Raw genomic sequence first — 24411 nt, 5'->3', positions numbered from 1 at the left:
AATAAATTTATTTTGGACAGGCATGAGAAAAATCGGGTTGGGATCTACAGAAATATGGGAGAGAGGTGTGTTACCACATATAAGGAAGGATCAGTAATGCTGTACACAAATTGCTTTTATTGGAGCTTTATCTGAACTAAAACGGAATTTTACATTAAGGCTGAGTATTTCCGAAACTAGTTTGTCTTGCACGAGAGTAAAGGCAATGATGCAATGCAATAATTTTTTTAACCGTTTATATTCTGAAGAAAGACTTAATAAGAACAGAGAACAGGATTTATTTAATCTGTAGTAGCTTCTTTTTGATTGCTTGTCATGGCTTACCTTTAATATTAAAATAGGCATAAATTTTAAGCGAAACTGTTTATCTAACCCATTATACTGCAAGTCTAAAAAGCTGATTTAAGAGAAGGGGGAATGACCTAAAAATTTGTACTGAAGAGTCAAGGCAACGTTTAGTTTAACTTCCGTTATATTTTGTTTAAATATGCTGTACTGACAGATAATATGACAAGAAAATAATAAACAATGTGTAACTGATAAATTTTGATATTATTGATAAAATTATTGATAAATATTACTACTATGTGATAAAAGTATTTTGCTTTCGATACGCTTAGCAATCTTTTGCATCATTCATTCTCTCTATTTTCAGATAGGCGATTATGTGCAAAAGGATAATGTTTCAATATATGCAAAATGGTCACATTATAGAGCACAACATTTTAATTCTGATCGCAACCTACTAAATTTACATTTATTTATAACAACACAAGAATAGCGAATTTTACACTGCTGTTTAAAACTTGTGACAGTCACGTCTGTATACAAGCAGGAAAACTGCATAACCATACTAGTCAAAAGACTTTTCTCTTAAGGGTACAAGGCTTCATTTCTAAAATAAGAAACGCCGGAACCCTATGAAAGACGGTCGCGAAAGAGGAACAAAAATAAATAAATATAAATAGAATAACTAATAAAATAGTAAAATTATTCATTATTAAAACAGAATAATTAAAATTATAGTTCAATAAAATGTAAGGAATTAATAAAAAATTAATACGTTATTAAACAAATGGTAAATAGTTAAATAATAAAATGAAATCCTGGACTTCGTCTTATTTGGGACTCCTGCAGGAATTCCAATTTCACTTAAAAACTACGAAATAGCTTTATCAGTCTCCGCTTGACTATACAGGGTGGTTCAAAACTATATGTCAAAAAAGTAAAGGCAGGTAGAGGGAACCTGAATAAGCAGATTTCGCATAGACATGTGTGTGCGGTATAACAGCGCTAGCACGTAAAGCAGTCTGAATCACAGGAAACTGAAAAGACAAGTAAAGACAAAAGAAAAAAAATATTAACGGTTTACAAATAGGTGCTTGAAACAGCGGCCCCCAACAGCGATACAAGACTCACCGTAACGGCGCATGGATCGGCGTACATTAGAAAACTCGACAGGCATGTCGAGCACATGTCCAGCAACAACAGACAAGCGGGCAACAAGATCTTCTGCAGATGTGACGGGACTCCCGGATACCCGAGACCTTTAATATGACCTCAAAAGAAGAAATCCAAGCACGTTAAATTAGGAGAACGCGGTGGCCAGGGAACTGGCCCTGCCCGTCCTATCCAGTCCTGGGCGCTCGCCGTAGACAGCGCCCAGGTGATTCCAAACGTTCTGGCTGAAGTGAGCTAGGGTTCCATAGTGCTGGAGCCATACTCGTCTGCAGATTGCTGGAAGAACATCGACTAAAAGTTCAGGTAATGCAGGAATGTTCACATGTGAATGAGGACTTCTCTTCTTGAAAGTCCTCCGTTCGAGGGTTCGTTTCCCAAGGAGAGCCATGTATTTAGCAGTTAGAATCGGTTTTTATTTTAATTTTAGTATTAAAAATAAAATTTTCTGCTGAAATTATGGTTCAGTTACATAAGAGATGTGACAGAGTCCTCTTATTTTAGAGTTTTGGCTAGAATTATGATTTATCTCAAAAATTAAAAATGGGCTCCGGCTCAATGTTTAAGCTCTGGACGAGGAAGCAAATTGGTTGGAGATTTGATCGAATTTAACACGAATTTAGAAATATTTAAAGAAAGATAAAGATCACCATAAAATATTTCCAACAAAACTTTCACAGTCATAAAATATTCAGATTAAACTTCTTTAGCTAAGTTTTTGATTACAGTACAAAATATTTCTTTCTTCCATTTATTTTTGGAGTTATTTTAATACCTAGTTATTTTTGCTACCGCTGAAAAAAACTAAAAACGATTGCTTAAAATAAGTATAAAAAAGATAAATTAGTTGCAAAATGCGCATTCTAAACTTAACAGTCAACTGAATATCAGTAGGCAAACATTCATTACAGTTCTCAAAACATGCTTATAAATTGTAAAGCTGCGCTGAAGAATAATAAAACAAAAGAACATTCGAACAATCACGGAAATCGCATGCGATGAACCTAAATTTAAAAAATACACTGACACTTACTCACATGGCGAGCCATGAAAACGAAGTTCTAAATTAACTCAGAATACCTAGAAATAATATATTTACTTAAAAGCTAAAATCAATAACTTGAAAACAGTCAAAGCAATTGCAAAGAGCGATTTGAAAATAAGTAATATCACAACAGAACAGATATAAGCATACTGAATTGATGACAAGCCTTCATAATTATTATATAACCTTCCAAAAAGCTTGACGTCACATAACGATAAACATTTGCTCGTGCTATCTGTTCAAAGTTTGCATTATCAGGCAAAAAAATTCCAAGATGTCTAGAGGGTGGAAAAAAATGGCCGGGAATGTTCGAAGAGCCAAGGGAGCGATAATATTACATTTCGAAACACTGGATCACGTCAAAGAACTTTCATTTCAGCACTTAACAAAGCAATCATGAGTTTGATAATAATTGTGCAGTAACTTGTTTACTGCTCTTTAAAGAACAAATAATTTCTGTTGTTGAGCAATTTAATGAAATTGAGCAATTAAAAAAAACGTAATCGATAAAGTGCTTCTGTGAGTTAATAAAATAATTTTCAGTATACTTATTTAAATGAGAAAGGGGGGAAAAAGAAATAGAAACATACATAGTAATGGCGCAGATTTTACAAATCATAACAATAGTACATATATTTTTTGTGCAACATTTTTAATTCTGTAAGCATAAAGGCTTCTAATGAATAAGACACACATACTGAGCAACGATTCAAAGTTTGTAAGCTTATACAAGGAGCAGGTTCAAACACAGGTGTGCAACACCTTTTTAAAATGGCGACTCTGAGGAATTACATAGTTCGCACGCACAGTTTTAGGATTTTATATTCATATATTTATATACATATATTTAATTCCAGCAGAGCTGCCAAGCAAGCGTAATTCACAGCATTTATTAATATGACATCTCACCTTACTTTCCTAAAATATAGTCTGCTTAAGGATAGAATTCTCTATGCAGTTAATCGTTTGCTTGCATTCAATGAAAATCTACTATTACGGATTCGTTGTTGAGCAAAAAAACAGCAACAGTCACTTTGCCGGTACGTCTATAAAGCCGACTGACACAACAGTCTTGGACTTGGGTTAGAATCTCAAAGAAGGCATGAATATTTATAAATGCACGGATGCACTTAAAATACTGTCAAGCTGAAAATCCTCTCCAGAAGCTGTGGGACAACAAAAGATGAGAAGACCTCGGATTAACAGACAACCCCCCCCCGAAGGGATTGTCAGTGAAAACTGAGCTTCTTATACTATCATCTATAAAGTGTCCAAGCCAGATGCCACCTTTTCTCTTGGACGTGATAAAATTTCGTGGGTCTGGCTTAGCTGCAGTTCAAGATACAGAGGATCAAAAACAACAGCAGAATAGCAATAAAGTTTGTAGTAAAACATTAAAAAAAAGGGACATTTCAAAAGTTACTTAAAGCACATAGGGATCAAGCATTAACATGATCCAATGATCTAACTTTGGTATCCACGATTTCGTGATGGACCAAGAGATGATGATGAAACCAAGAGTAACCCTACGCAGTCTCGAAAACATTGAAAAAGTTCGACAATTCTTGCTAAAAACTGCCATCTCCCTATTTAAATGCCAGATGATAAGTTGAACCGATACTGAGACTAACCGGAAATCCATCTACTTGGGCTGGAAAAGGTTCACATGGCCACAGAAAATTCGGTTTCATTTATCTCGAATACAAACTATACCGGGATCTTTTTTGATTGCAAAGAGACAGTACGCAAACAATTTAAGGGACAGATGGTGACCTCGGATTTTATAAAGATTTCTAAAAAGAATTCAATGTATTAAGAGAGACTCTGAAAATCGTAGTTAGAGACTTGAACAATATTCCAAAAAATAAATTCTATGCCAAATACCTGTATGAACTTAACCAGCGTTGTAGAGATTTACAAGAATTGTATATTAAAAGATAAGATAATTTATTTCCTAATCTTTTAACTTTCTATTTTGTACAGACTTAACCTTAAAACTCAAGTCTGTACAAAATAGAAACTCTAATCTTAAACTTTATTCTGGCGATCCTATGCCACCAAGTAAATAAAACAAGGGGTTAAATATTAATTAAATATCATTGCTTTATACAATGGTTAAAAGCACATAATTTTGCAAGAATCCACCGATCACATAATTATTACACAACAACTTTCTATTTCAAAAGTAAAATAAAAATGAAAACAATTTTTAATTACATTATTTTTAATCAAGAATTTAGATTAACAATATTCCTAAATAAAGTGTTTTAATCACTTTTCTATAAACAAAGGTTCGCGTAAATTCAGAACTTAACTAACATATAAACGAAACACATCAAAAGTAAAATTTGTTAATATTTCCTTTGGGCTTATAACAAAAAGAAAGTATCGATTGAAATTTAACTCCAGACTTTTCAGACATTTTATAGCAGATATATTTTATTCATGAACATTACATCCATTCGGACCGATATTAAAGAGTAATTTAAAATGTGGTAAAACCAAGATGCGGTTACGTGAAGATTTCTTGTATAAAAATAACTCAGTGCAACTGTCTCATGAAATACTGTCATCAAAATTTAACAACAAAAGCGAATTTTATAGGAAAAATGCGCCAAGCTTAGAAAGGGGTGAAAAGTAAGAAAATCTACAAATGAGATATAGGACAAGAATTTAAGACTTGTGCTTGTCACACCTAAAATGCTTGCTAAAGTTAATAAAATCGGTTTGGAATTGATTGGATTATTTAGATTATGTCAAAGCACTCGAGAAATATTTCCCTACGGAAGAGATGCTCTTATTCATTTGGCACTCGGGAAAAAGCATGAAAAGTCCCATACAGCCTAGACCAATTAGTAGCCGAGCAGTTACGGCCGCTGAATACTGGTACTTCGACTTCTCGAACCCAAGAGAACGGGCTCGTTGCAAGATTGTTTTCTCTCAACGAAGGCATCCCTTCTCTTAGACAGATAGCCCTGTAGCTTTGCCCTATTCAAATAGCCAAATAAATTAACCCACCCAGTGAGGTTCTTCGCGGGATTTGCAGCTGCGTCGAACTACTGGTGTTTAGCACTTTTACCGCTTGGCACTTCATGGGCCAAGCTATATAAATAAATTCAGATTAAAGAAATTTAAAAAATAAATAAATGCAGATTTCCTTATGTAATATTTAAACACATATTTGTTAAAAAAACAGATAGATAGTAACTAATGTAAATAGTTCGTAATATACTCGTATGTATAATTACAAAGCAAATTACAAGTGATTAAGAATTCAGTACCGTTAAGCAAAAACGAAACACTATTAGACTGATGCGAGCAAAGGAAATCTGAATATTTATTTTAACGCTTAAAATATTATAATCTTGCTGTGTTCACACAATGCTGGTATAATGGTTAATGGTATAATGCTCTATCGTTGGGCCGGAGTTCGAATCCTGGAGAAAACATAATATTCGTTTAGTGCTTGTACAGAATGGGGACACTTAAAATGCTGGAGGTCCTAAAGTCATCTCGATTGGTTTGGTGCATGGAGGTAAGAAAGGTTTCCATGGTTTGGTGGTTGGGGAAGAGAGGTGGGAGACCTTTGGATTAGCTTCTCGAGGTGTGCTCAATCAAAACTGGGCTGGGACTATAGAGTTAGTGCAGTGGACTATAGCTGTGAAACCATTTTGGAAGTTTTGCTTTCCTACCCAGCTTCTTCCTGTCCTGTAACCCTCCTTGTAAGTGTTGGTATTGGTCTAGCCAAGCGGTTAGACCGATGCGGTCAATCTTTTTATTCAGCTATTAAGCATTTTAGTTCTTCGTTTATGAATCCAAAAAATTAGTTTAATTCTAGTTTAAGTATTCATCGACACTTTCTATTATACTTTTCTTTTATTAATTAAAAAAAACACGTTAAAATAATCTAAATCAAAATATACGTGTGTATTTTTCGAATTTTGGAAAGGAGAGAAGAGTAGTCAATTACAGTCTGTATGATGAAAAGGTGTATGCGACAAAACATATTGAAAACCATTAGTCTAGCCTGTAATGCGTTCTGAGCAACGCTCTCGGTGATGAGATGGCTAAATAGTCGATGAGTTATTGACGGCTATCACCAGCTCTCCTGAAAATACCTAAAAATTTAGTACTTTCAAGGTTTTTTCCCTTTCTTCTTTTTTAATAACCCAAAATGAAAAAGTTGACGGGGTAAGGAATTTTGAGTTCATAAAAAACATTTGAGTAAAATAAAAAGGAAAACGAACCATTTTATTTCAAGTAAACTTTTAGCGTTATAGAATAATTCAAAACAATTCGCACGCGCCTTTCGAAACATAAAATATGGAGAATAGACTAACAAAATAAGTAACGCCATTCTGTATTTGTGTTAAAAGAAGGTACAAGATTTAGAAGACAGAATAGTTGTAAATGCTTACAAAATGGCTGTAACTACGTTAAACATTAATTCCGGAAGTAAGATTCTATTCTTTAGTAGAATATGCTGAGATTCAAACTGACAGCAAACACTTAAAAATTCCCACTGACGAGTAATTCGAAATCCTTACTTATCTCTAATACGCCATCATAAGTCTCCTGTCACGTGATCTCCCTCTCTTCTGGGAGGAGGAAAAAAAAAAAAAAAAACACTGATGATAAAATCCCAAATTGATCTTTACCATGGACCTTATAAGAGATTGACTAACCGAATGGGCGGGGCGCGCGTCACCGACATGTCGGCAAAAAAGAGTAGGGACGATCTGGTTTACTTTAACACTGAAACCTATGGCGTTTGTATCACATAACTCTTTTTAATTATTAAATGTGATACGTTGTATAGTGATGAGATTATGAAAGCCACAGTTTTTTCCAAATAGGCTTTAATATATTGCATTAAAGCACTTTTTGCTGCATTTCGCGCATTTTTTTTCACGCGTAATTCTTGTACAAATATCTTTACTTTGATAAAACGGTAAAAACTCTAGGCACAAAATTTGTGAACTTAATTTTGCGTACAAAGAACGTAAAATTAAATAAGATTGATAGTACGTGATGCTATGAAATAAATGAGGTAAAATTTAACAAGATATGATATTTTTTTTTTTTTTTAAATTGATGACCATTTTCAGGCAGTGATTTTCAAAACTATAATAACATTAAAAAACAATCATTTATTTGATTATATCATCATTAACCTATTAACGTTAAAATGGAATATTTGTTTTAGTAATTTCTAAAATTCGGAGCATAAAATTTTCTGAGTGTAATGAAAAAAAAAAAAAAAAAAGGTAAAATAAAATCTAGAAGAACTCAGATTTTATATTATGCCCAAAAGGTACCTTTTTTAAAAATTTTGTGTGTTACCTATATTTATTGAATATCATGTTCTTCGCCCGTAAACCACACGCATTTGAAAACAGCATATCTTTAGAATTTCCACACTGGAGATAAAACTGTTATTTTCCGTACAGTGCTCGCTCTGAACTCGTTGAGTTTGTTAATCAAAAATTCGTTAAAGTTTTACAAAACATGAAATAGATTAAAACAAATTCGAAATTCGGCCGTCCAGATGCCCATATTCGGGTGGAGGATTACATTATTCAAAATTTGATGGATCTAGATACTGTCGTTTTTGTCACAGTGCGAGAAACATACACGTATTCATGCAGATTCTTCATTATTTAATTTCTTTACATATAATACAGGGCGATAATATTTGGTAACAACAATTTGCAAGGAAACACGGACATTTATAGTAAAACAGCGCAAAATGCTGCTTCGAAACTAACAGCCTTTCTAGGCTACCGCCGCTTTGGGCTAATACATTAAATTAAGAGTAAATTTTTTAAAAAAATCTTATGCAGAACTAAAAATAAATTAAAAAATAATCACTATAAAATACAAGCAAAATTAATTATTACGGTTAAATACAATTTTAATATTAGAACTAAATGTATAAAAATTATTAAGAAGTCAAAAGTTTTTATCACTATGATGTATTATGAAATATAATTGAAATAAAATTCCTTTATAGAAATTGTGCTATAATACTCATCTATAATTTTAAAAAAGCAGCACAATTTAGAATTTTAAACAAAACTTTCAAAAATTAGCTTTTAAATGTTTTAGTATTTTTTACTTATTTACACCAATAAAAAGCATTAAAATTGCAAGAGAAAATTGCTTGTTTGAAATTTTCTATTAGTTCAGATTTAAAATATTATTTTCTAAAAGAAGCAGTTACGAATTTCCTTACAGTATAGGAAAAGCTAAAAAAATATCCAGCCCTGAAAGCATGCAATAGCTTTACAATTATTTGGAACGTTAATTAATTATGCTTGATAAATATGTTAAATTTTTAAAAATTAATCTCAATTTCAAAAATAAAAATATGTAGAAATTCTAATTTGTGAAATGAGGCGCTACAACCAGCTTTTTCTTGACAATTATACACGCTGCAATAGGCAACCAATGTTAAATTTCTGCAAGTCGTCCCTACTCCTCCGGATGTAATCAAGGTGACAGCCGGCAACGCCTCAGACGAGGGAGAAAACCCGTTTGGGTTAGTCTATTTCTTATAAGGTCCATGATCTTTACTGCATTCTTTTTATTATTTTGAAAATAAATTATTTATTTTAAATCCGCTATAACGTACTTATTGTTGCTTCGATTTACTTTGGTAGAATATTTACTGCTTTATTTAAAACCAGATAATAATTTAAAGTAGCAACGATTGCTATTAAACGTCAGCAGCTTTTTGGAAAATGCACCGCTCTAGTGATAAAGAACATGAAATCAATCAATAATATTTTGAGATTTTAAGCTAATAAGTTATCTGTTTTGCAATCTACTTAAATATATCGCAAAACAAATATTTACATTCCCATCCCGGCAGATAAGAATAACAAATGAAGTACTTGAGAAGGTAAGGAAACATATTCGTACTCGGTTTTTTATAAATCCGCGTAAATATGCTTCCTAAAATGAAAATTATTAAAGTCTATGAAAAGTGTTTCACAAAATTTTAGAATATAAAATCGAACATGTAAATGTTCGATCGTATTCAATTTATTAGATAATGGCAACGCATTTGGGTTATCCGCCTAACTCGAAGTATGCTTTTATGGAAAAGAATGGAAAGTATTCTTTCTAAGGGAAATTGGCTCGTATTCACGTGTCACTTGGGTAAAACCATGAAAATGCCCATGCAGTAATCCTTTTCACTAGGATCTGAATTTGGTCAAATTACCAGTGTTCAGCAGTCGTACCCGATCAACGGTCGAGTAACTTTAAAATCATATAAAAATAAATCAAGTTTACCTGTGACAGACGATGAGACGATTTTTATGTTAAAAGGCCGAAATTTAACTATTTGTAACCTAGTTAAGGCCACATTTTGGAAACTTTACTTACATATGCATTCTTTTGTAAAATCTAACAGTTAAACTCTAACTAGTATGAAAGAGGAAAAAAAAAAAAAAAAAAAAAACCCGAAAAATTTTAAATGCGGTATATTTGGCATTAAAAATCAATAAACTTCTTAAGTACAATCGTGTTTACGGAATTTATTTTGCGACGACAAGATTTTATACGTTAAAAAGCAGCAATACACCTCCTTAGAAGTGTAATCAGTCTTACTTCTATCTTAAAATAATTCGTATTTATTATTATGGGACGCATTCCTATATATTGGCTTAAAAAAAAGACATTATGCAGCCGGTTGTGCCATTACAAATCTTAAACTAGCTCTTAATTGAACTCTGCAAGGTTTTTAGCACTTTAGTATACCAATAAAGAAAAAGATTTCAAAATTGACTTTAAAATTTAAAAAAAAAAAAAAAAAATGTGACGCATAATATTTTTACCTTTAATTTGAAAACTTAATTTTTTTGTTAAATTATAAAATTTTTTTTATTCAAAATGATTTAAAAAAATAATCACCTGTCGAATCCTATATCCATTTAAAGGAGGCCTCATTTTCGTTGCGAGATCCAATTATTTCAGTTTTACTCACAGTAACCAAAACTACTTAACTTAATGACCAAAAATTCAAAAACCTCTCAGCTAGCAGCGGCACATCTTTATTTATGCCACAAAAAAAACAACAACAGATGGCGCTTTGAAGGTTATTATATTCAAGCCAAACTTCCGGTTTCTAAATTTACTTTTTCACGGTCAGTTTTCAGGAATCGTTTTTAATCTGTTTTACGGTATTTCGCGCTCTGGCAGACGCTCCGCCTTAATTCGGCAACATTCCGTAATAAACACATCGGACGAAGTCTGTAATCCGCTTTGGGATAAATAATGGCTATGAAAGGCATTGACGCAACAGCTCATTCGAGGAATATGAAATAATGGATATTGTCGCTGGTAGAAACAATTCATTCCTGGTAAGACAGGAAGAAATGCTTATTAATCCTCATTTCCCATAGTTACATACAAAGAGGTTATGAATTTACTTTCTAGAATGGACCTTGGATGTTTTTTAATGGTTATGTTCTCTGTTTGCGAGACCTTCATTTTTCATGACCATGTTTACAACATACAAAATTTTATTTCTATATGTTTGAAGAACAAGTCAATGCTAAAGAGCTTTTATAACTAAACAGACAACAACAGGATAAGTACCAAAAATTTTTTAAACACGTTCTTAAAATGAACACTATCATAATGCCAACTACAATAATCCCCGACTATGACAATAATGTCTCGGAGAATATGTAGTAATCTAAAAGCCGTTGGTCATGACACTGCGTTTAACATATATAGACTTCGAAATATCTGTGCAATACAGAATAATAATGTGATTAATACATAATGCTAATATTGTAATTCAAGAAAAATAAATTAGTGAACGTCGAAATTATTCACGATCAAAATTTCATTTTACAGTAGAACACAAATTACATTACACGACAGCTTTAAGTTTTAGAATTAAATAAATAAAAACAGATTTAAAAAAATTCAATCTGAACACTTAATATTGCAGTCTAATACCTCGAACAGTTTACGATTAAATATTTTAAAATATACAAAAATACTAAAAATATTAAAAGTCATAAAAATTTTTAAATCTAAAAATTTAATGAAAGAATTATTCAATATACAGTTACTTCCTTCACTAAAATACTGCGCATGGCGAATGTAATAACTACTTTCTACAGCTGAAATCGTACATTTTTTTCCTTCCGAGGACACAAAATTCGTCCACCCCTCAAAAAAACATTCGCCTGGGGTTGTACAGAACTTTGTCACAAAGGTTCCATAAGAGTGAAGGGGTTGGGAAACGCTGCACTAGAGTTTGGTTTATTTGATTATGGCAAAGCACTCGAGGGCTATCTGCCTAAGGAGAAGAATGCCTTCATGGAGGTCTTACTGAGGGAAAGTTTACATGGGGAAAACCAAGAAAACGCCTGCAGCCAGCCCGTTCGCGGGATTCGAACTCGGACCAAACTACCAATGTTGAGCGATTTTATCACTCGGCCGCTAGTAAGTCTATTGCCAAAATGGAAATTTATCGTTTCACGGCAAGAATATGACTGCAGCATGAGGTACTTTTTTATAATATGATTTTCACAATTCTCCGAGTTTTTGAAATAATAAACTTCTTTCTTTGGTGTTTAACATTATTAAAAAAGTTCGTATTAACAGATAGATAGGTTAGTTAATTGATTACAACAAATCAACTTGAGAGCTATCTGCTTATGGGAAGGGCTGTATTCGTAGAGCACTTTTTAAGGAAAACTGGCTTGTATTAATGTTGCACAGGGAAAAAACCACGAAAATCAAACATGTGGTCAGCCCGTTGACCGAGGTTCGTTTCCATGTCGAAGTACCAATGCTCAGCGTTCGGCCACCTCTGATGGACATTAATAAATGAAATGTATGTTTTCTATCATGAATTAGTGGAAAAGTGCGAACAAACACCGACAAAACATAACTACGTTAGTAACCATAAGCAATAAATATAATATAAATAACTAAAACCTCTGAAAATAACCCAAATTCCACACGTAAGTGCTTATTTTCTCACGTTTTCGTTATGAAACTAGCTTACCAATTTATTTAGCAGAATACAATAAAATATGCGAGGTCTATCTGCTTAAGGGAAGTGATGCCTACATGGACGACTATTTAAAAAAACTGACTTATAATCACGTCATGCAAGGGATAAACCATTAAAAAATCAATGCAACCAGGCCCCAATTGCTAGGATTCATACGAGGGTTGAACTACCAGTTTTGAGCGGTCTTAAGTACTCGGCTCCTGATGTATGAAACGCTTAGATTAGGAATCATCATTCAGAAATTTTGGAAATAAGTTGACCAATAGCGCTGCATCATCATATATTATTTTTTACTTTCTTGTACGAAGTAAAGAAAGTGTTGTATTCGCGAAAAATTTCGGGTATCATATATCAAAAAAAATATCCATTTCAACCGCTCTCGAAACCATTTGAACGATGTTTTTGCGTGACATCTGTATGTACGGACAGAATAAAGGGCTGTTTTTACTAAAAAGGATTTTAAAATGGATTCAAAAGAGACTCCCCCCCTTGACGTCTGTACGTACGTACGTACATATGTATCTCGCATAACTCAAGAACGAGTAGTCGTAAAATGTTGAAATTTTGTATTTGGCATTGCTATAACACGTAGTTGTGCACCTTCTTTTTTCGTTGCAATCGATAGAATACAGAACGGTTAAAAACCGTTTTTTAACCGTTTTAACTGTATTTGGTGTCTTATGTTTTTCTGTATTTAACAATTTTTAATGTTTTGAGTTTTTCTGTATTTTTGCTTTGCTGCGACGTGACAAATGAATCAATTGAATGAGAAATGTATCTCTAACGAAATTCCAGGAAATAACTTTAAATGAAACGTAGCAAAAAATGCGTATAATTTAATAAGTCATACTAGAAAGTCATGTGGTTGTTCATATCTGATTTTTTGACATTTTTTTAAAATCCATCTATTAAAAAGCTTTTAGCAGGTTTTTTTTTTTTTTTTTTTTTTTTTTTTTTTTTTTTTTTTTTTTTAGTCCAAAGGGATTTGAATCCCGAAGGACTATTAGTTTCGTTTTGGCATTTTGCGTCGGACTCATAAATGTCCGTTCACTTTTCAAACTGTTGCCACAAAATATTAGAGTCCTGCATTATATTTGAAGAAATTAAATAATGAAAAATCTGCATAAATGTATGTATATTTCTCGTATTGTGATAAAACAACGGTACATAGAGTCATCGAATTTTGAATAACGTAATCCTCCAACGAATATGAGCATGTGGAAGACCAAATTTGAAATTTGTTTTATGATCGATTTCCTATTTTTTAAAACTTTGACGAATTTTTGATTAACAAACTCAAGGATTTCAAAGCGAGCAATGGCAACGTTGTGCAGAAAAAACATTTTTATCTCCAGCGCGTGAGTCTCTGTATCGGAAATTCTAAAGATATGCTCGTTTTAAAACTATTTTGCGATATTGCTGTTGCACTGGATCTTATGGTTTAAGTGCGAGGAACATGATATTTAATAAAGAAAGGTAACACACAAAATGTTAAAAAACGCCCCTTTGGACGTAATTTAAAATCTGAAACATTTCAGATTTTTTTTTTTTTTTTTCTTTAAGAAAAATGAACAGACTGGAAATTTAAGACTGTTTTAAAGGTGACACATTCTCGATTTCAATAATGAACGGTATTTTGGTAGTATGAATAACTTTCTGTATTTTGCATTGAAAACAGAAATAGCACTGTGTCACTCGTTGTAATTGGAACTGTCATTCCGTTATTTGCATTTTCATTCGCGTGCTTAAAAATATTTTGAAATCAAATCAGTATGTACATCCTGCAAATGTTTTTCAACCCATACCAGAAATAGCCGCAAGCATTTACAAAAAACTGACTACGCACTATGATATCTTCATTTCGGAAACGCTAATACTACATATGATTTTACTCGAAATGAATATAAACCCAAACCTAGCATCAGAGTTATAAAAATGGTCGGTCTTATTTATGAGTTTAATAATAATTACTCATTTCCTTGCCATTTGCACCATTTAGTCTAAAATCTATAGATAACAGACATTAATTCCTTGTAAACTATTTCTGATATTTTTCCAGCAGAAGATTAAGAACTTTAAATAAAAATTTAAAAAAATCCTAAACTGCATATTCTTAACAGCATTGCTCCTAGCAAAAAATCATTTTAATTAAAAAATGTGTCAAATATAGAAAGAAACACTTTGTCAACAATTAGTCACATATTAAATTAACTTTTAATAACAAACATTTCCTTGCACAATTCAATCATGGTCTATTTCAGAGTCTAATCATTAGTAATTAATACACCAAACATAAGAGATTAAAATGTTTTGAAGTTCAGAAATTACTCTGCTTATCAAATATTCCTTATATCAGACACTGTTTTCTTAGAAAGATTAGCCATGAGAAGCTCCTCACCGATCTCATTTTTGTTGATATTTGCATACTCTATTTCGAAACTAAAATTGTTTCACAAACTGTTTTTCAAGTTTCGGGTTCACTTGTTGTAATACACTTTTAGATAACAAGAAAGCTGATTTCACAAACATTTTATTAGTCATACTTCCAATGATTTCGCCATTTCATCTCTAGAATTTCTCTCTCTTCCTTTTCTTAATATTATAACGTTCAATAAATATGATTTCAGCACTAGAATTCCTAAGAAACCTTTCTGATTGCATTCCATCCCCTTTCAAATCTTGCTATTCTGATACAATGAGCTCCTATCGAATCTTATTTTTCGGCATACTTGATCTTCAAAGTATGCCAAAAAGTAAGATTCTATTTGGTCTTCAAAGTCAGTTCTGACCGATTATTCTGTTCTGACCGAGGTCAATTATTTCATAGACACTATTGCATCTCTGAAATTACATAAAATAATAGCTAAGTTATTCACGAAACATGCTGTCTATCGAAATCTAGTACCATCTTTCGTGTAATTATTGAGACATTATTTTAAATAGTATTCTGAATTCAGTCAGTAATGGGACATTTTTCTCTTTCCTTAGATACTGATAAAATGTATTGAAAGCTCTCTTTTTTTTTCTATTATATAGTAAACTTCATACATGGTTGAATTCTTGGGAATTTACAGCAACCTTGAAGCTATTAAACATATTAGTCAAATAAAGTGAACTATAAAAATTTCACATAAAGAAACAGAAAAGAGTAAATGCACAAATTTCCAATCATTCTCTGCTAATCATTCTTTTAAATTTTCTTATGTTAAAAATTATTCAAAAATGACCCTGAGAAGATGAATAAATTTCGCTGTATCCACATTCGTTAAAATTTATCAGCTTTAGTTAATGATTTTAATCACAATTCTGTCTTCCCAAACTCCTTAAAAATTTTATTAACTTTTATATGGCTCTCCTCCTCAGTTTTTCTTTTTATTTCTTTTTTTTTTTTTTTAATTTATTTCAATTTTGTTTGGTAAATCGCCCTGTATTATATTTAGGATGCAATTTGGTTAAATAACAAAGGAAAAGATTTGCTTTCTGAAAAAAAAAAAAAAAAAAAGGAGGGGGGAATAGAAGATTATCTCAAAATACATAGATTTTTGTTGAGGTGAACGCTGATATAAGGCTGCACTTTTGTCCAATTTTAAAGTAAATTCGGTGGAATTTCTTACCTCGGCCTGCCCGTAATAAAAAGAACAAGATACGCTTGCAAGACAGATGAATTAGATGCATATTTCTTTTGAAAAGCCCACTAAAAGCGAACACTCTTTTTATTTCATACAAATAATGTGATAAAAAATTTTGAAGCGAATGTTTTTTCTCCTAAGAAAACTCACCAGTGGCAATAACTACAAAATGATAACTTCGAATCGGCTTGACAGCAGGGAAAAAGATGGAAAGAAGTGTGGTTGTAAGTATTTTTAGTGCGTAACTATAATTAAGAATGAACTTTACTTATGTACGTTTTACCATAATTAACGTCTAATACATGTTTTACTATAATCATTAATTAACCTCTATTTTGCTAATTAACTAATTACTAATCACAACTTGCTAATTATACTCTATATAAACTAATTACTAATTAACCTCAACCTTAACCGAATAATTATAGTAATTACTATAATTACTACAATTACTAATTAATTAATTATGAGCTACAATGGAAAACAATCTGTGTAAATGAAATTAGCTTTTGAAGATTTTCTAACATTGCTCGATAAAACACAGTGCAGCTAAACTTACAAATTTAATTTCACCAAAAACAGAGTAAAGTTGAATAAGAAACACAAAATGTCACTTCAGGTTTAATTAATAAAAATTATTCCAGTAAGATCGATTTACATTGTGCGTTCAATTGCTTTGATAAAGCCTAAACCTCTGCAGCCCAAAAAGATTGTTTTCTTCTGAAGTTTCAGAGCATTTCCTTGCAGAGTTATACGTTTTGCTTCTCCACATTTTACTGCGGTGGCGTAGAAGTACACCATTTAAGTCGCAGAGCAAAGATTCGCGAGTTCGGACCAGCAACGCTCATTTGATCTTTCGCACAATCCTGATGAAATCGGCAAATTACGTTGAACTGTCGAGGAATTGTTTGGAAATTCGGTTCCACCCCAGTAACTCTACAGACAGGGTGTGAGACCTGGCAGGGATGAAAACCAAGATGTACAACTGGTTCTTTGTTCTCTAAAAGTCCCCCTCTTAATTAACATCCCTCCAGCGAATATTGCAGCACTCAGAATTCGACGTATCTCTTACCAACCCGCCTCTCCGGATGATAATTAGAAAGCTTCGGTCTCAGTTTAAGAGCTCCTTAAATGAGGACAATTTCAAATCGAACTCGCCTTTACCGAAGTAAAAGAATTAGGGTTCTAGGCTTCCCGCAGTTGGTTAAATTAAGGCAGTAACGATATATAATTCCCCCCCACACACACACACACCGTTTGAGTAGCAAAATTTTCACACTTTATAATACCCTGTAGAAAAAATGGAGTACCATGAAAAAATAGTTCAAAAGAGAAAAAAATTAAGCACGTAAGAAATACGTTCTGGAAAAAGAAAAAAAAAAAATGATTTCCATTTTAATCATGTATATGCCTAGCAGCTGACATATACTTCGAGAAAGAATCTAAAGTGTCAGGTGCTTATAACCACTATTTTGGGTATCAACTCCAAAACAGCACACACAGGTCAGGCACTAATATATATGTAATTGCAGTCGCCAACATGGTATGGCATTGATTTAATGTATGCTCGAAAGCTGTTTTAGTCTTCAGTAGATCAAGTTCTACGGATCAAAATTCTTAGTTCATCTTCATTACGGAAGATGACGAGAGGCTTTTCGCTTAGTGATGAATCATATTCTGAACTGGCGAGACATCATGCGATCACCCTGGTCAAGGATGTCTATTAATTTTAACTGTGCGTGATCATGGGTCACTCGATTTGAAAAAGCCAACCAATACGCTGGAAGATACAATAATGCAACAGTTTGCAACACCAACACCTTATCAACATACTGACGTGGCGCCATTATATCCGTTATGCATACTACACATGTTCATCCCACCCCCAAAGCATGACTTCACATTAATGATACGTATGAAGCTCAATAATGGCAGAATGATCAGATCAATCGTCATAAAGTTTCTAGACGCTCAGTCAATGCCTAGATGGCAGCACCATATTTTATCAATTGATTAAAAATAAAGGCAATCTTGATAAAAAAAAAATCTGAATTTCGTTTATTAGCCACAGTTATTTTTTAGTAATTCGCCTCGTATTCTCCGAAATATTTAAATGCAAATTTAATGGTGACTGCAAATCAAGTGTCTGAAGAAGGAATGAAAATGAACCAAACTATCAATTTTATGATAATCCGTTTCAAAACTGGAGCAGAAATTTAGATCGTCTTATTAGAAGCATTGAAGAGAGAGAGGAAATGGATTCGGAATTATGCTCGAAGCTAAAAAAATTATTAATTTATGTTTGTATCAAAATTTTTAAAAATTGACGGAAAAGTGCACGTTATAACTTACAATTGGTTACCGTTTACAAGCCTAACAAACAATAAATTACATTTCTACTTCATACAAACAAACTTTTATCCATTTAGTGATTTAAAAAAAAAAAAAAAAAAGCATACGCACATACAAAAACAAAACGGTATAACTTCCTAGTCTTCATGTTTTAGTTTATTTAACTACGACGAAACACTCGAGGTCGACCTGCTTAAGAAGAGGGTTGTCTTCGAGGAAAACTTTCTAAAGAAAACTGGCTCGTATCCTCCGCGTTACACATGCGGGAATATGTGAAAATTTCCATGCAGTCAACACGTTCGCCTGGAATCAAACCCAGGTCGGATTATTAGCGTTCAACGACCTTCATGCTTTGGACAGTGTTACTAAAACTATGAGAGATTGTAAATGGATTTTACAAAAGTTCATTTCTCTCCGAAGATACAAAAATTCTTTTGTTTCTGTAAATGTTCTCTAAAATAAACATAGCGCTGTTATCCTACAATAATATTTGAGTAAAGTAGTGTAATACGTTAAAATGTGACTTCTTCAATACAAAACTTTAGCAAATACGATAAAAGACTTTACAATTTTAAAAAGAAGGAGATCTCCTCTCTTTTTATTTACTAGATTTTTACTAGAAGCGCTCTTAGCAGAATGCTTCTAAATTCTTTGGTGGTTATGCCCATATAATCATGGTATGCTACCACGCAATATATCATCAACACGACCAGGCATGTGTTGCCTTTACATGAAACATAACATAAGATCATTATTTTCCAAGTAGTCTGGCAAATAGGCAGTTTCCAGAGTTCTACCATTCGATGTGTTACAGAATTTTTCAAATTTTTAATAATAGATCTAATATTATTTAAAATGCAAATAATAAATCAAACTCAAGGTTTGGCCTATGTGAGTATGGCAAAGCCTCGAGGCGTATCTGCCTAAGGGGAGGGATACCTTCGTGGAGGACTTTCTGAAGGAAATTTGCTCTTATACACGTTATACATAGGGAAATCACGAAAACGCCCATGCAGCCAGCTCGCTCGCGGGATTCGAACCTCGGATCAAACTACCAGTGTTCAGGGACTTTGCCGCTAGTGCTATGCCGCTGGATGGCATACCAAACTCATATAAAGTACACTTAAAATATGCCTAACTAATAAATTTTAGGAGCATTTGCAATATTAATATAATTAATGAAATGTGTTTTTAATTCTACATATTGTTACGAAATGTACAAGCGAGGTGAGATGGCTTCCCCGCAAAGCAGCTTTAATGTTGCCATAAAATGGCAAGGGAAGGCAGGGCTGCCCCATTTGGCGACAAAATTGGCGATATGCCATGGACGGATGGAGAACCTTTTGGAACGAATTCTTACCGGTTTAGCCCAGAATGTTCTCGAACACAAGCCGAAAGCTATATAAACCCTGCTGGTCCGCAGTCAGTGAGTGTGTGTGCCTCGTCTAGCGAGCCGATAGTCAGTCATTGAGCGAGTGTCTCGAAGTCTAGCGCCGAGTTGGTCGTCGAGTTCATCGAGAGAGTCTTTTAGTGCATCGCGAATTAGTGCATCGTCGAGTTTTGTCTTAGACTATGCTGAGTCGAGAGCTATACTCTTTTGTATCTTCGAGTGCATTGCGTGGAGAGTCTCGAGAGTACGTGGAGTTCCGAGAACGACCAAACAGAGTCGGAAGCTGCACCCTGGTGCTTTACAGTGAAGCTATTTTCACCGTTATTGCCTGACAGTGTGAAGGCTGTGTCGCTGATTGTTCCAGCGTGTTTATAGTAGATTTTCGACGACTGTAAAAAGTGTTATTGGAGCTGTCCTGATTAATATTGGCTAAATAAAGTGTTTTTCGATACTTCATCAAGTGTCGTCGTTATTCACTCCAAATCTACGAACCCCGTACGAACGTGAAGGAAGAAAATAACGTAACAACTGGTGTCAGGAAGAGAAAAACGGAACAATATTATATACAGAATCGTTTAGTTTCTAAAAGACCATTCGCAAGACCGTATGCCACCTCTATTATGATAAAACAAGAAAAAACACCCACACATACACACAATTAAAAGGACAACGCAATACAACTTGATCAACGCAAAATTAATTTATATCAATAATAATTAATGATTGATGCAGAATCTTAGTTTTTTAAGGATAAATTTATTATTAACGTATTTCTTAAATTCTATGACGCGCTCCTCAATTTAAATAACACCAACGAGCCTTCCTGTGGCATGGGGGTAGGAAAATCAGCTGCCATTGACTGTGTCTGTGTTTCAGTCCCTGAGAAAACAAGGACTTTTATACTATATCCTCATTTCTTGCAGGTGTAGTGTACTTCTCGGCAATAAGCTGTCTAAATGGCCGGTAGTTTGTAAGATTTTTCTCCTTCCTTACCGCGGGCTTTAGTTGTGTAACTGGAAAGCATGTTGGGCTGACAATCGGAAGGGCCGGCGTTCGAATCCCGACGAAGATATGGTTCACTGTCTCACTTTTCTATTTCAAAAGAAAATTCAGCCTTCGCGCTGTAACTGGAAAGCATGCCCACCTAACAATAAGAAGGTCCGCAGTTCGAATCTCGGCGAGGGCATAGTTGATTGTCTAGCCTTTCCTGCTACCGTCCTCCTCTAAAAAAAAAAAAAAAAGGTTTCTACTATTTTACTGATTTCCAACTAATGCTTAAATAGTAAGTATCCAGCCATTTGAGGAAAAAATACCATCAATGCCTTACATAAGGGTTTTGATTCTAATGAACTAAGCAAATGAAATAAAATGTTAAAAATGTCATTAACAAACGTTTTTATTTAAACAGAATTCAATTTACTAATAAAATAAACTATACCAGGCATCCTTTTTCCAATATCAGAAACTAGTTTTTGTGAGTAGTCGGTATTTAAATCAGTGTTTTCCTCATAATCAGAGTTAATATCTTTTGAGCCGCCTTCATCTCTTTATCTCATTACATACTGTTCTTGTTGAGTCATCAGGAAAGTTGATGATGCAATACCTTTTAAATGAAGGTTCCACTATTATTTTTTGGATTAGCTTCCAAACTGTTCAAATGTAACGTGATTACGAGCTACTTTCCTTTACAGCAGAGATTCTAAACCTTTTTCCTACATCGACCCGCTTACAATTTTTTCTATGACATACAGCATACAAAATAATGGTAATACAAATTACTGGGGATAAATCCTATGGCATGACTCCTATGGCATGACTTAAGCGGCACGCAAATGGTTGTTCGCCTCGCATGCAGACCACCTTCATGAAGCCTTCTACACACAGTTGACGCTGACACCAACCTCCCGGTGGCTGCAAGAAGGGAGGATCTAAGAAGAGTCGGAGTAGCGGTTCTATTCCTGAGTGCACATAATGTCAAATATTGGTCATCGGCGCTCGTCGTAGCAGTTGGCCGTCCTTGGCTGAACCTCCTAGGTGCCGAATCTGTGATTTGAAATAGCCTCCAAAGTCTATGAACCACAGAAGGACTCCCATTTAGCCATCTGGCCACTTCTGTTTGACTTTGTCCTGCCTCTAGTCTCCCAATGGCTCTCTATCGTAGTTCTGCAGGCAAATGATGCCTGGATGTTATTGTTATGAATTGGCTATCTCAGATTTCTGATGTCACTATCACAATGAAATATGAGTAGATAAAAAATGGGGGTTCTGCTGCCCGCGGTGTGCGGTGTGGGCGTGGCCAATGACGTCACACAGAGGGCGGGACTAAAGGCAACGTCATCACACTAGGAGGCGTGGTCACGAGTGGAGTTGAGGTGTTGGTAGATTGCTGAGTGAAGGAAGACCTTTGATAAGCGCTGCACGTTATCATGATAACGTGAAGTCTACAGTGCTTATCAAGGATCTTCCTTCACTTCTGTATGTACTGTCAAACTTGGAATAGCAACAACAACCTTAAGATAATACATTCTTTCGTGTATGATTATCAGAGTTTTAGAAATTTTCCATTACTCTATCATGATAAGTGGATGATGCTTTTAAGATTCTTCTTATGCATATATGTAATATCGAGGTTCAGAATAACATTAGGACACTATAACTCTTTCCCACTATCGAATCATGATTATTTTTACACATATGACGCCGGAAAGACTGGCTTCACAAACAAGACATGACAAGAATGTATTACGATAAGTGTTGATGAAATCATTTCGTTAATGTATTTTTTAGATAATTTTTGCTATTTAAGAATGCTACGTATTTCTATATCATTCAGAATTGTCGTTAGATTCAAAAGCGAATATGAGGAATATATGTGATACAGAGTTAAATGTGGAATTTTACGAAGAATTTTATTCACGAAATGAAGCTGATATTTTGCTAGATGAACTATCAAATTATGATTTTAAAAATATTAGTTTTGAAATTAATGGGACTCAGTATGTTCTACGAAGAAAAGTACTCGGTTTTGGTGATGAAGGACTTAGTTACGAATTCTCTGGAACGAGCATTTGTGCAGAACCATGGACTCAAACTCTTCTAAATGTAAAAGATTATGTTGAAACGATAACTGGCAAAAAATATAATTTTGCTTTATTGAACTATTATCCTGACGGAGTGGCGAAAATTTCAACGCATAAAGACAATGAAACTTGTCTCGAACCTGAAAGTGATATACCTATCATCAGTTTAGGTGCAAAACGTCAAATGGTATTTACAAGGCAAAATTTCACATCTCGAAGCGTGGACTTAACTCATGGAACTCTCCTTGTAATGAAACCCCCAACGAATCAATTTTGGATGCATGGAATACCCTCTCAACCTGACGTTAAAGATCCTAGAATTAGTATCACATTCCGAAACATAAAAATTTCGAAAATTAAAAAACGACGCTTGGAAGATAATGAGGATGTACTTCCAGAGGATGACTGGTTTGCCCACTATATGAAATCTGTTCCTGAAAATATCTTCATGCCGAATAATCGAGAACAGAAAAAAGAAAGTTCGAAGTTGATTGCACAGTGGACTCTTGGTTGGGGATATTTTGTGTCCATAAATCAGTTTGAAAACAGAATGAACATTCATCTACGTGAATGTGTGGAACAAAATAAAATATTATACCCTACTACACGCGGTGTTGTTATAACTCCTGCAACATGGCAAGAATTTTCCTCAAAAATATATGAATTTAATCTGGTCGATACGAGTGCCAGCATCATTTGCAATAATGAGTTGGTAGTTTTCAACAAAGAAGGTGAGTGTATTTTTCAACAAGTTTTTAAACAAGATGAAAATTCTTTTAAACTAAAACCTACATTACTAAAAGTAAACTGTGATATTTAAAAAAAATTGAAAGAAATTATTCCTGATGTATCTAATACTTTATATAAAAGTATTTTTGAAATTATTTTACCGTTGCAAATCAAATGTAAAATTAATTGTTCGGATATGGCAAGTGATGATGATGAACTTTTTAAAGAACTCATAAACTCTATCAAAACTGAATTAAATTCAGTGATTAAAAAACTATTTAAATGCGAAGGTTGCATTGTATATCATCCTTCACAAACAAGACATGACTGCATTATAATAAGTGTTGATAATAGAATTAAATATATTGGTGAAGATATATTTTTATGTATTAATTTAAAAAATATAAGAGATTCTTTAAGGCAAAAAAAAATTTTTCATTTATTTTGTGATAGGTTTTTTGGATTCAAATGTTATGAAGATTATAAAAATGCATTAATATAAGTACAGCTATTCTATTTAAATTTCTGTGTTTGTTTGATGTTATGACTATTTTTTTTCCTTGTGTTTTTTTAATAGAAATATATTGAAATTTTAGTTTTAATTTTAAAGCAAACATGTATATCAAATGTCAGTAAATGGATATTGCTGTTAATTTGATGTTAATTAATGTAAGAAAATTCTA

The 24411-nt window shown here is 33.5% G+C and overlaps 1 protein-coding gene across 5 annotated transcripts in view; it reads right to left on the bottom strand.

Annotated features, from left to right (window-relative positions):
• The window catches only part of Papss (3'-phosphoadenosine 5'-phosphosulfate synthase), a 132230-nt gene that overhangs the window by 40751 nt on the left and 67068 nt on the right, over nucleotides 1-24411 (bottom strand). The window contains exon 1 of one of the 5 annotated variants that reach the window (XM_035370990.2): nucleotides 10424-10577. The exons of 2 other annotated variants lie outside the window; for them this stretch is intronic. In XM_035370990.2, the coding sequence (XP_035226881.1) occupies nucleotides 10424-10459 (36 nt within the window). In that variant the 5' untranslated portion in view covers nucleotides 10460-10577. Of the gene's footprint in view, nucleotides 1-2491; nucleotides 2643-10423; nucleotides 10578-24411 lie in introns of those variants that run through there. 2 more of the 5 variants (XM_035370992.2, XM_035370991.2) reach the window with 2 other exon arrangements.

Source organism: Stegodyphus dumicola, chromosome 1 (assembly GCF_044657685.1).
Source record: "Stegodyphus dumicola isolate Sdum_Otavi_A_Nest chromosome 1, ASM4465768v1".
Lineage (NCBI taxonomy): Eukaryota > Metazoa > Arthropoda > Arachnida > Araneae > Eresidae > Stegodyphus > Stegodyphus dumicola.
This window is presented reverse-complemented; position numbering and strand designations above follow the sequence as displayed.